This window comes from Nanorana parkeri, unplaced genomic scaffold (assembly GCF_000935625.1).
Source record: "Nanorana parkeri isolate BGI_ZX_2015 unplaced genomic scaffold, ASM93562v1 scaffold545, whole genome shotgun sequence".
Lineage (NCBI taxonomy): Eukaryota > Metazoa > Chordata > Amphibia > Anura > Dicroglossidae > Nanorana > Nanorana parkeri.
Genome location: NW_017306813.1, coordinates 665,526 through 678,843, shown reverse-complemented (window position 1 = coordinate 678,843; position 13,318 = coordinate 665,526). Strand labels below are relative to the sequence as shown.

General features: G+C 45.0%; 1 protein-coding gene across 1 annotated transcript in view; it reads left to right on the top strand.

Annotated features, from left to right (window-relative positions):
* DARS (aspartyl-tRNA synthetase) overlaps positions 1-13,318 on the top strand; it is a 94,937-nt gene that overhangs the window by 68,018 nt on the left and 13,601 nt on the right. Inside the window, exons 10-11 of the mRNA XM_018561809.1 lie at positions 6,356-6,467; positions 7,011-7,145. Coding sequence (XP_018417311.1) covers positions 6,356-6,467; positions 7,011-7,145 — 247 coding nt within the window. The remainder of the gene's footprint in view (positions 1-6,355; positions 6,468-7,010; positions 7,146-13,318) is intronic.

The window sequence follows — 13,318 nt, the reverse complement described above, 5'->3', positions numbered from 1 at the left end:
GTCCTGCTCTGCTCTGCTCTGCTCTCTGCACAGTCTATGTGCACATACTATGTACATCACAGTGATGTCCAACTTTACAAGGGAATATCTCAGTCTGCACATGCATTTGTTGCACACAAACTAGATTTATATCCTGTCTGGCTATTAGCGAAAATATGTGAATGAAGTGACTTGTGCCCGGAGTTCAGCTTTAAATGAACCTGTTTAGAATAAGGAAGGTGTCACAGCCGCGAGAAGATCACAGAAGCCTCCGAGGCCTCTGCCTTGATATTAAATCATCAAATAGCCGCGCAGCTGTGACTAACCTGCCTTTCATCCCAGCACTGTGAGAATGTGATTCAGGGGCTGCCTTGTAAACAGGAACAGGAGACACTTGCTGTTATTTGGACGTGCTGCAAAATAAACTCATAATTTTCTCAAACGTAAGGTCCTTTGAAGTATTGTTCTGCTCCAGTGCATACATCTAGGTAGTGCCCCTCGCAGGCGCAGTGCTCACGGAATCTCAGGCTCGTTACAAGAGATGAAACTTTCCAAGGAACACACACCTCTCTCTCTCTCTCTCTCTCTCTCTCTCCCTCTCTCCGGGTTTCATGAGTGTTTATAGCACAGCGGTATATACTTTGCTCGCCCTGTGTTTAGAAAGCTCCTTGTCAGTAATTTCCTCCATAATTGATTGCTGTTCAAGCAGCTTTTTCCTCTTATTGTAGCCAAAGGTCAAACAATAGCGACAATGGATTTGTGTGTGTATTGAGGATGGAGGTAAGAGGGTCACAGGATACATTGTTCACATAGTGGATAGAGGATGTAAGGTAAGAGCTATGGAACTTTATACAAAGGACAAGTTTATGCTCCAAGTGTCTTGTGCCCAGAGCAGCATCAGATTTTAGCGGTCTGGTGTGGTTTGCCATCTATGTACTTAATGTAGCGCCAAGGTCATTTAAGTTCCTTTCAACAGAAGGTGATGCTTGGTTTTATTTCATGATCATCAGTTTTATTACACTTTGCTCCTGTGTTGATTGTTTTTGTTTAGCATCACAACTACTACTTTCCTCAAACAAGTCATTGGGAGAGCAAAAGGCAGCTTAGGAAGTCAAATGGAGGTCAGAAGGAGCTAAGCTGCAGGTCAAGTGCACCTGTCTGTGAACTGATCTCACCAACTGTTTTCAGCTTTCAAAGACCCTTGCTGCAGCCTGTAGGAGGCAGTGTGTCTTTGTTTAATGCTGTAATTGTTTGCTACAATTATAGTGTTAAAAAATGATTACTTAATTTTATAAATACATACAGGACATACTGTGTGTGTGTGTGTGTGTTCGTTTCGGTATTGAGTACTGATATATTTTTTCCGGTACTCGCCAATACCAAGTACCGGAAGTCCCATTCAGTAAGCCAGGCGGCTTGTAAAGACTAGCCACCCGACTTCCCGATTAGCAGAGAAGCCGTCCCCATGCTTCTCGTCACTAGAGAAAGCATGGAGACGGCTTTCTGGCCAATTAGGAAGCCGGGCAGCGTGTAATTACACGCTGCCCGGCCTCCTGATACGGAAGTATCGGGCTAGGCATCGGAGCATTTGGGCGCCCAAATACTCACCACCGATACTAGTATTGGTATCGATATTGGTGCATCCCTAATATATGTATGCACATTTTTGTCCACTTGACGACCAGTGATAAAAAGCAGAGTTCTTATGAAAGCTGTGTTCCAAATTATATCCTTACATGTCCTAACAATTTACAATAATTAGGGGGCCAAATTAGTTATCGAGTTGTAATCACTTACACTGTTGAATTTTGCCTGGGCATCTAGAGATGAAGGATGCAGAGGGCCGTGCTGAATCGTGGAGAGGGTAAGTAGTGCAAAGAAAAACCCGGTGTTCAAACAAAAAACTTTTTTAAAGAGTTCTTCTTTAATGAGGAATCCAGCAAGGAGGAGTCCAGTAGCTATGGCGCTTTAATAGATCTCTGAACTCCTGTATATAAACTGCTCTACACCAAAATCCCCAAGAGATGCATATGAATGGGTGGGGCGTAGTATGTGTCCCTCATTTATCCAAAACTGAGCTTTCAATATTTCCGAGCTTACTGGCAGGTGTCTGTCGGGTTAACCAAACAGTCATGTTTGAGCTATTACTAATTCAGCTCATTGTGCTTTCACTAACGGTTACTTATGGTTTGGGTTGGATGAGAGGAGAACAAGACTGATGAAGAGTTTGATTGGTAAACCACACCAGCCAAAATTTGGCTTCCTTTATTTTCCTCTTTTGTCTTTTCGAAATTGAAAGTTTAAGTGACGCTGACATCACAAGTAGTAATCTCTGTGGTAAGAAAACTGCAAGCTGCAGATAAGTAAATATAGACGCTGGTTTGGAGATTTGTTTTGGTGGAGATGCCACACACAGCGCTAGTAAAGCAGCAGCACCCCTATAGTACCTCCATAGTACCTTCGTAGAAACCATCAGAAGTGTAGGGCACTTGTGGGTATGCAGTTGAGATTAGAAATGTAGAACAGTAAAAGACTGCTGTGTGCGCAACTGTCTGTTAGTCTTTAATGAGAAGCCGTCATGGTTGAACTTATGCACAAATCTAAATATTCTTTCTAAATGCTGAACTTGGCATTTATTAAACACAAATTAAAGCAGATCTGTATTTATTAATATATCCATGAATGCTTTTTATTAAATGCAAGCAGTGGAAGAACCTTAATTGGACCTGATATCAGCCTTTTGCAGTCACTGTTTAGCAGGGCATAGAGTGGGAAAGGAAGAAGCAGCATCATTCAGTCCGCTCATGTGCTGATAGTAAGAGAAAGCAGAGTGACAGGGAGATGAGCTCATTACTGTGCTGCTTCTTCTGGCACTGCCCATTCACAGGCTGGGGTGGGTCCAGGACGAAACGGGCCTAGGGAAAGTGGGTTCATGATGCTGGCTGTCATTCAACCCAGAAAACAGAGGGCACCTTCTGGCAGAAAACAAGTATTGCAGTGGATGGCTCTAAGCGGAAGGTGAGTATTGCAGCAAAAAGCTGCTTTTTTTTCATCTTTTTTTTTTTTCCCCAATTTTTTAATGATGTTTTGCTTTAAAGCTGTACTTTAGGCAGATATAAACAATAGACACAATAATGCTGCTTGTAATCCTTAATACATCCATAATTCATCTTAGCACATCCATAAATGTATATTGTAATCATACAGTACAGGACTTCAGTCTTAGACCATGGGTTATATGCAGCTACCTGCAAGTTATAGGACACTGGCAATAAAATTGTTAGGATAGCCCCATATAGCTCCTCCCACTCCCAGCAAGGCTCAGTTTATTTCTAGTGTCCTTAGGCAATGGACGTTTTCTCTGTCCTGGTAGAGGACTGTAGTGTCTACTATCAGTTTTTTTTTGTCTGGCTGACCCTTCTGATATGCCAATCGGTCACTATTGGGTAGTCTGGCATCGGCGGGTGCCTGACAGAGACGATTCCCCCATCCACGCTCTTTAACATGGATGGAGGAACCTGTTGGGTTTCTTTAATTCAGCCCACAGGTTGAACTGAACAGATCAATGCATGTATTACCAGCTTAAGAACATGTTGCCAGAAATAGAGTGTTGCTTCCTGTGAGCTGTAAACACACAAAATTCCAACCTGTGAAACAGCAATGGCTCCCTCCATAGATATAGAGGAGCTAAGCAGGTACAGGAAGCGTGTTACTGGCAGGATCACCAGGTGAAGATAAAGTTAAATGCGGCCATTAATATAGAGGACTGATTAGCTGCTATACACTAAAATGTTTGTTTAATGTTTAATTAGACTTGGTATCAGCCTCATGCAGTTTCTGTACATTAGAGCTCAGATTGGGAAAGGAAGATACAGCACAATGAGCCAGTTAGGTGTGCTGCAGTGCGAGGAGCATGCTTATAGAAGGGAAGATGAGCTCATCAGTCTGCTGCTTCTCCTTTCACCATCCAGTCACTGGGTAAGGGTGGGCAGAAGACCTGCAAGTGAAAGTGAGACTGCAGCAGAAAAAAATGGTGTCCCCTTCCAGGCAGCACTGTGTGGCAGAACTGGCTAAATCTCAGAAGTGGATGGTCAGAAATACAAACTCTTTGGGAAGTAAACCAACTCTCTTTATATGTGTATATCTGTGTATTTAGCAGGGTCATGCAGAAAGAGCATTGCTAGAAGAAAAACTGTTTCTGCATCCATTGAGGGATGGTTGTATCACACATGTACATCTGACCTATCTCTGCTATCTGTAGCCTGCTTTATGGAAGAGTGAGAGTGAGCCTTTTGATGCTATTCTCTAGTGATTATAGAGAGCAAGTGGCATGGAATCCTGTAGAAACACCCTATGCAGTGGCGCTGCTCCCTCACTGTAAGGGTTAAGTGATTGCTTTGTCTAGGGGACTCAAATAAAGCAGTTGTACTCGCCTGATCCTCTGTCCCGTGGCCCGATGGCACCTATCTCTCCCCCTCCACTTTGGCTATGCAATGTCCATTGGTGTCCTCACGTCTAATGCAAGTGAATGAACTTACGTAGGACATGATGTCGGTGGAGGTTGCGGGGACCAGTGGAGTAGTCTGAAGGGAGCTGGCAGACCAAAGATCAGGTACATAAATCTGCTTTATTTGAACCCCAGACAAAATAAGCACTTATACCTTGCAGTTTGGGAGTAGCCCCACTGTAAGGGTCATTTTTTTTTATGTTCCCAGAGTTCTTCTTTAAAAGTCCTCTCCCTCCCTATGTTTTGTCCAATGGTGGGTCACAAGAGTTATATTGCAAAACTTTTGACTTGTGAAACAGTCCCCTGGAATGGCCCATTAAACAGCCTTATGTGGCCCTCCAGTAGTTGAAGTTTCAGTCCCAGCATTCACCACCAGCCTTTGAAGTCCATGGAGTTCATGGCTTCAAAGGTCATGTGTTTAGTACACTTTGTGTAGTTGGTTCTGTTTACAAAGATCTTTTCTCCTCCTAATATCACAAGGTTACATCACCCGTGCGTTGCTGAGATAACGTCTGATTTGCGTGCTGCCAAGTAACCTCCAGAATAGGGAAGTTGATCGTTTCTGACGTGCATGGAAATTTGTTTTCTGCACGTCTGTCCTCCCAAGCCGTGAAGTTTCTCAGCAGTTGTCTGGTTTTTGTGTCCAAATCTTCATCTGGAGATGGAAGAGATGAACATGAACCGATTGTACCCAGCACGGCTGTGTGCATGTGTTCCACAGATGTTTTACTGCCATCTAATGTCCATCTAAAGCATATTTTGTTGCAACATAAAACCGAGAAATTCTCAGTCCATCTGAGAAATAATTATTTATTTATATAGCGCCGACAATTTACACAGCGCTGTACATACTTGCACATTCACATTGCAATCATTCTATTATAACTGCTAGGGATGCACCGATATTTCGGCCACTGGAACGTATCGGCCGAAAATTACACTTTTGGCAAAATCCCGAAAGTGCTATTTTTTTTTTGCCCGAAATAGCGGTGCATCCCTTATTTCTCTTCCCGCTGGTCGCTGCTCTGTGTTTCAGCGGGGAGGAGAGAAACTGTCACAGGAGGCCGGGTGGTGCGGGACGAGAGCGCTGTGAACGGTTGGCGTCGCTCCTCCCTGCACCGCTCAGCCTCCCTGTGACAGATCAGGAGAGAGGCGGTGTGGGGGCGGAGACAGCTGTCACAGGAAGTTGGGCTGCAGTGCGGGGGAGGGGTCAGCTGTCAGATCGAGATCTCCCCACACCGCTCGCTCAGCCTCCTGTGACAGCCGATCCAAGGAGAGCGGGTACAAGCAGTCAGTGGTCGCTGAGTGTTTGTACATAATGGAGGACAGTATGTTTACTGTGTCCTCAATTATGAATGAATGGGAAGTGATCTACATCACCTCCTGTTCATTCTTGATTGTGGATATGGTAAACATACTCTGTTATCATGTTATGAATGAACAGGAACACTCAGTATAGCGGATTCCTGTTCATTTATAACTGGGGCTGCAGATAAAGAGATTGAGGGCTCTGTGTTCCCAATCCCTTTTTCTATTTTAAAAGGGAAATATCAGGGGTCTGTTTAGACCCCTAATATTTCCCAGAAGCCCCTAAAAGTAAAAAAAAAAAGTAAAATATTTAATAAATATTACAAAAATTAAAAGTTTATAAAAAATAAATAAAATATTTGAAAGTTATTTTAAAAAAAAACATTTTCGGTTTCGGCCTAAAAATTTTTTTCCATTTCGGTTTCGTTTTGGTTTTGAAATTTTCATTTCAGTGCACCTCTAATAACTGCACTGCAGAGATCTGTTGCTTTAATGAAATATTGAATTACTGTTCTCGCTGTATCAGAAGGGCCTGTTCCTGATATTGAGTTTGTTCTACAGACAGCCACCAGCCAAGCGGTGTTCGGCCTGCAGTCCGGAGTGTGTCAGCTATTCCGGGAAACACTTAGCAAAAAAGGATTTGTGGAAATCCAGACTCCAAAAATCATATCAGGTATGAAAAAGGGATTTGGCCAATGGGTGTCTGGCCATACCGGCATAGGGCTGTAAGGGTTAACTGCTCGTTTGTGTCTAGGGAGGAAAATATAAAAATTATACTCGCCTGATCCTCAGAGCTGGCTTGCTCTTAGACCACTCCCCGGAGTGTCTCTGCCCCCTCCTCTGCAGCAGTCGAAGGGTCCCGCAAATCATCACGTCCTATACGCAGTTTATAGGAAGTGAGGACACCAAGGGGCATACCATCGCTGCAGCGTAAAGGGCAAAGAGGCTGGAGGGAGCTCTGTGACAGCTGGCCGGCTCCGAGGTTCGGCTGAGTGTAACTTTTTTTTTATTTTCAGCCCGACACAAACAAGTAGTTAACCCTTGCAGTGCAGGGGTAGCTCCACTGCAAGGGTTAATAATATTTTTCCCAGGAGTTCTTCTTTAAACATGTATGGCCAGCTTTAGACTGTGGGTTTGATGTGTTGTATGGTGGGTACACCATAAGGTAGCGGAAACTTGTGCAGTCATATGACCATCGAACTTTGATTTTTTACAGCCGCCAGTGAAGGAGGAGCCAACGTGTTCACCGTGTCCTACTTCAAAACCAGCGCCTATCTGGCCCAATCTCCACAGCTTTACAAGCAGATGTGTATCTGTGCTGACTTTGAGAAGGTCTTCTGCATCGGGCCAGGTAAGAGAGAGAGAGACGGCTGTATAGACTGAATCATGTTTTACTCTGGGATGTAATGGTGGAGTTATATTTTACAGTCTACCTCTAGCCAACTAGAATAGAGAATGGTTAAAACCCCAGTCAGTTTTGCATAGTTACATGGTAAGGCAGGTTGCAAAAGTCCATTTAGTTGAACCAATAGAAAAAAAATTGTAAATAAATTAAAAACCTCCATCTACTCAGATTTCAGAGGAAGGAAAAAAAAAACCTTTAAGGAGAACTATGGGGTTAAGGCTTTTCCCCATAGTTCTCCTTAGGGTAACGGGAGGACACAAACTAGCGTCCTCTTCCGCCAGTCAGCGCTGGCGGGGAGGGGGGAATACAGCCCCTTCCCTGCCACGGCAGAGAGCTGTGACAGGATCGAGAGGTGAGCGAGCGCCGGTATGTGTTCGCTCACTTCCCGATCTACTGAGCCGACCTGTGACTGTCTCATTGTCACAGGTCGGCTAGAACTATGAGGTGAGTGCTTTTCTCTTTTAAAAGTTCCATGGTCCAATTTTGCTCCAACAGAGCGAGGAATCGGATATTCCCCGGATCAATAATCTCTGGAGGTGTTACTTCTAAATGTTTGTAGCCAATTACATTCTGTGCATGCAGGAATACTTCCCACTTTTGTTTTATCCCTTTTGGGGCCAAGGCATTTTTTTCACACGTTATAATCCACGTTTTGGGCCTGAAAATTATTTAAAATCTCTCCTGAAAGCAGAGACCTTGTAGAATAAAATGGCGGCCGTTAGACATTTTTACATCACATGATATTAGCGCAACTCTTTCTCAAACCCAAAATGTAAGTAGAAATGACACGTTAAGTACATTTTAGTGCCAAAAAACACAATATAATACCCTTTTAAAGACTTAAGACTTTTCAAAACCTATTATTAGATAATAGATATAGCATGCCAAGCTTAAACATTGCGTGTGCCCTTGAAATGGCGACAAAATACGGTACCCCAAATTGTCCATAGGTGACGCTTTAAAAGCCCGTACAAGTGATCAGTTTAGAGTTAACCATGAATATTGGCCCTTCAGTTATTGCTCTCTCTGGCGCACCCGGTGGTACCTAAAGGTGCCCATACACCTTACGATTATCGGACGATTTTCGTATGCGATCGACTTTTCGTCCGATAATCGTATGTGTGCATTGCAGTGTCCGACCGACAGTACTGTACAATCGTACGACTTTTGACGGTCAAGCATGTTTGAAAACTTTGCTAGATCGTACGATTGTCGTAAGGTTGCTGGCGTTTCCGTCCGTCAAAAGTCGTACGATCTACACTGCGCTTGCGCTAACGAAAATACGGCAAATCAATTACCGCATTTCGCCCAGGTGCTTTTCGTTAATTACGGCTAAATTAATCTTGCGATCATCGGGGCAGGATGGGGCTGCCGTACGAAAATCGTACGACTATTCGATCATCGGACGAAAAGTTTTGTCCGATAATCGTAAGGTGTATGGGCACCTTAACATGTGAAGCCCAATCGCCGTTTTCATAAGTAGTCGGACCCGACGCATGTGGGGGACTTGAAACTTTTTAAAATTATTTTACCTGATTTCTTTTTAAACTTTTTTTTTTTTTTTACTTCTGCTCACAAGCCCCCTATTTGGTAGCATATTAGGTGGTGACAGATACTCTTTAAGGTGACATTTTTGATCCCTAGTGTCACCTTTCCACTGCAAAGACGCTGTTAAAGCGCAGATCTTGCCGAATGTTTAGTGGTCTCTCTCCCCTCCTACCCGCCTACACCTTTTTGATGCTGGTCCTGGGCCCTCAGGAGGAGTATCGGGGCCTGAAAAGCAAGGCGTGGGGTGTCGCACAGGGGAGAGGCGCGCGCTTTACTGGCCCCTGGAAGCAATCTGGTAGCAGCTCAGCTGCCAGAATCGCTTCCAGTTAATGCCGACCATCGGCCTTACACAGCTGAACATAGTCATAGCCCCTGGGAGTCGAGCCCCTGCCTTTTAGAGGGGCCCCCTGCCTGCGACGTATGTCTTTCGTCGCTGACATCAAAAGGGTTAAACGTGTGTGTGTGTGTGTGTAAATGGCAATAAAAGACACTCTTACAGGCTAGTACCTTCATTAGTTTTCATTGCGACGTGTGTCCACATTGGCGATTCCCCTCCACTTCCTGGCACTGAGACGTTATTTTTGCCAAGACAGGAAGTTGGGGGAAATCTCCCCTATGGAACTCAGACAGAAGAATACAAAGGTTTGTATAACCAAAACTTTTGTTTTAGATAGAAGGAAGGGTTAAAATCCCTTTTGGGTTACTTTATACTGTCTGCGTCCTGCTGGGGAAGTTCCCTGAGCTTTCTGTCTTGGAGACGCAACTGTTATTGAGAGGAAAAGTCCCCAAAATGAGGGGAATTCCCATCATCAGCAGTTGTCCACGCAACATTTGTCCCAAAATCTAATGGCAACGATTTCTTCCTACGTTCAGTTGTGACGATGGTGGTCAATAGGACAAGTAGATGAGTAATCCTTACACACTCTCCAAAACCAAAAAAACCTTTGCCGTCATATAAACTTTAAAGCAGAACTCAAGCAAAAAAACCAAGATAAACTATCCCATTAAAAGCTAAAATAAAGAAACAGGTTTTGCTGCAACAGTCAGCTTCAATCCAGAGATTTACCCTGCAGAAAATGTTTCCTGCCAGTAGATGTCCATGATCTGATGGCCAGCATCATTCAATCCACTTCCTCTGAGCCCAGGTCATCCTGGACCCAACTCATCTTGTAATTGCACAGTGAAAGGAGAAGCAACACTCTGATGAGCTCATCTCTGCCACGCTGCTCTCTCTTCTGATCAGCATGCTCCTTGGGATGCTTCTTCCTTCCCCGGTCTGAGCTCTGCCATACAGGGACTGCAAGAGGCTAATACCAAGTCAAATTCAGGTACTTCCAATGCTTGTATTTAAAAAATAGATTTAATTATGTATTAATGATTAATTACAGAGCTGCGTTCATTTGTGTCTTTTATATCTGGCTAGGGTTCATCTTTAAGGTTGCAAACTCTTGTTACTTCTGAGCTACAAATACCAGTGGGTCACCTAGTCATTGGCTACCAGGCATGCCTTCTGAACTACAATACCAGTGGGCCTCCTAGCCATTAGCTCTCAGGAGTTCGTTCTGAACTACAAATACTGGTGGTCTTCTAGCCAGTGGCTCTCAGGCCTTCATTCTGAACTACAAATACTGGTGGTCTTCTAGCCATTGGCTCTCAGGCGTTCAGTCTGAACTACAAATACTGGTGGTCTTCTAGCCATTGGCTCTCAGGCGTTCAGTCTGAACTACAAATACTGGTGGTCTTCTAGCCATTGGCTCTCAGGCGTTCCGTCTGAACTACAATACCAGCGGGCATCCTAGCCAGTGGCTCTCAGGCATCCCTTTTGAACTACAAATACCAGTGTGACACCTAGCCAGTGGCTGTCAGGCATCCCTTCTGAACCACAATACCAGTGTGACACCTAGCCAGTGGCTCTCAGGCATCCCTTCTGAAATACAATACCAGTGTGACACCTAGCCAGTGGCTGTCAGGCATCCCTTCTGAACCACAATACCAGTGTGACACCTAGCCAGTGGCTCTCAGGCATCCCTTCTGAAATACAATACCAGTGTGACACCTAGCCAGTGGCTGTCAGGCATCCCTTCTGAACCACAATACCAGTGTGACACCTAGCCAGTGGCTCTCAGGCATCCCTTCTGAAATACAATACCAGTGTGACACCTAGCCAGTGGCTCTCGGGCATCCCTTCTGAAATACAATACCAGTGGGACACCTAGCCAGTGGCTCTCAGGCATCCCTTCTGAAATACAATACCAGTGTGACACCTAGCCAGTGGCTCTCGGGCATCCCTTCTGAAATACAATACCAGTGTGACACCTAGCCAGTGGCTCTCAGGCATCCCTTCTGAACCACAATACCAGTGTGACACCTAGCCAGTGGCTCTCAGGCATCCCTTCTGAAATACAATACCAGTGTGACACCTAGCCAGTGGCTGTCAGGCATCCCTTCTGAACCACAATACCAGTGTGACACCTAACCAGTGGCTCTCAGGCATCCCTTCTGAAATACAATACCAGTGGGCCTCCTAGCCACTGGCTAGCAGACATCGCTTTTGAAGCACAATATGGGTGGGCCTTCTAGCCATTAGTTCTCATGCATTCCTTCTGTACTAAAAATGCTGGTGTTCTTCTAGCCATTGGCTCTCAGGTGTTCCGTCTGAACTACAAATAGCAGTGGTATTCTAGCTAGTGGCTGTCGGGCATCCCTTCTGAACTACAATACAGGTGTCCTTCTAGCCATTGGCTGTCCTTCTTCTAATGCATGTACAGCCAGGGCTCCTATACCGGGCAGTTTATAAAATCCAGCTTTTATTCCAGTAATCAGATTCATCTTCCAGACTTCATTAGACCCTCTTCTGGCATCACACGCTCGTGGTTAAAGCGACAATTTACGGATCATTAGTGGCATGCTCCAGGCCCGCTCCCTGACATTTCTCCAGGCTGCAGCAAGCAGAAAGCCACATGGCGTGACGTGAATAATTATCACTGCTTTTATCAAATCTAATGGCTCCATAATTATTGCCAAATGATTTTGCAGTTTGTGCCAGAAGGACAAATATAATTGGCATTAAGAATATTAGCTCGTCGGTGTTGTGTATTAACTTCAGGGTAAGAAAATCTGCATATCAATAGAACAAACATGATGTGCTTTCTTAACCCCCAACTGTAAGTTACAAGGATATGAAATTACACGGCGAGGGCCGCAGTACACGTGCATTCATATAAGTCTCCCAACTAGATAAGTTATAAGTATCGACAAACTTTTTTTTATTGGTCACTGGAGGAATAAGTGATATAAATAATGATGTCTGTATTTCATGCTCAGACGGACAGTTCCTGTGCTAACATGGCCTCAGTATGGGAATAAAATAGGCCGCTGGGGTGCAGCCAAGAGAAATGTACCATTATAAGGAGTCCAGAGGAGGCCGGTACTCCATTTTTAAATCCTGGAGTTGGGCTATTCTCAAGGAGGATTGCTTCCCCTTCTCCCTCGCGGCCGTATAGTTGTTGTTATTATTATACTGGATTAAAATAGCGGCAACAGTTTGCGCAGCGCTTTACAATATAAGGAAAACATTACAATACAATTCAAGACAAGATGGTAAGGAGGGCCCTGCCCCTGAGAGCTCACAATCTAAAAGGAGGGGCAAGTGATACATGAGGAGGTAGCTGTGTGGGGATGAATTGTTTGATAAAGTGATGGTTCAGCGGTTAGGTTGAGGTGGGATAGGCTTCCCTGAAGAGATGAGTCTTAAGGGAACGCCTAAAGGCAGTCAGAGTAGGAGATAGACAGAGAGGTTGGGGCAAAGAGTTCCAGAGGATGGGAGAGACTCTAGTGAAGTCCTGGAGGCGAGCATGGGAGGAGTTGACGAGGGAGCTGGAAAGCAGGAGGTCTTTGGAAGAGCGGAGGGGACGGTTAGGGTGATACTTTGAGACAAAGTTGGAGAAATAGCCGGGGGCAGAGTTGTTGATGGCTTTGTAAGTCGTTAATTTTTAGAATGTTATCCTTTGGGCTATTGGAAGCCAGTGGAGGGATTGGCAGAGGGAGGTGGGGGATGGAAGCCAGTGCAGGGATCGGCAGAGGGGGGTTGCAGACCCTGAACGGTTGGTTAGGTGAATGAGTCTAGCAGCAGCATTCATGATAGACTGAAGGGGGAGGAGCCTGTGTAGCGGTAAGCCAATGAGGAGCGAGTATTTATACAATGGGTGACGTGACAAGCTGGGTCCTTTTCCGTCTTCTCTGCATCCTGGATGAAGCAAAGGATAGCTCCGATATGATGACACCAGCACCTCTCTCTAGAGGGCAGGGTGCTGTGCTCCAGGAGGCGGGGCCTTAACTTCCTGCACCCAATCATTTCTTAAGTAGGCTACCGTAACACGGTGCAAATTTTGTCCGGTTCTTGATGAACTGGACAAAATTTGCACAGTGTGTGCTCCTGTTGGCACCCTTCTGACTGGCATCCCTCGATCGAAGGAGCAGGTTGGAAAATTCTCAGCTGATCGGAGCTTGCAGCTCCGTCTGAAATTGGACGCCAGCCACTGTCAGATTGCAATGCAAAATGGGGGGGGGGG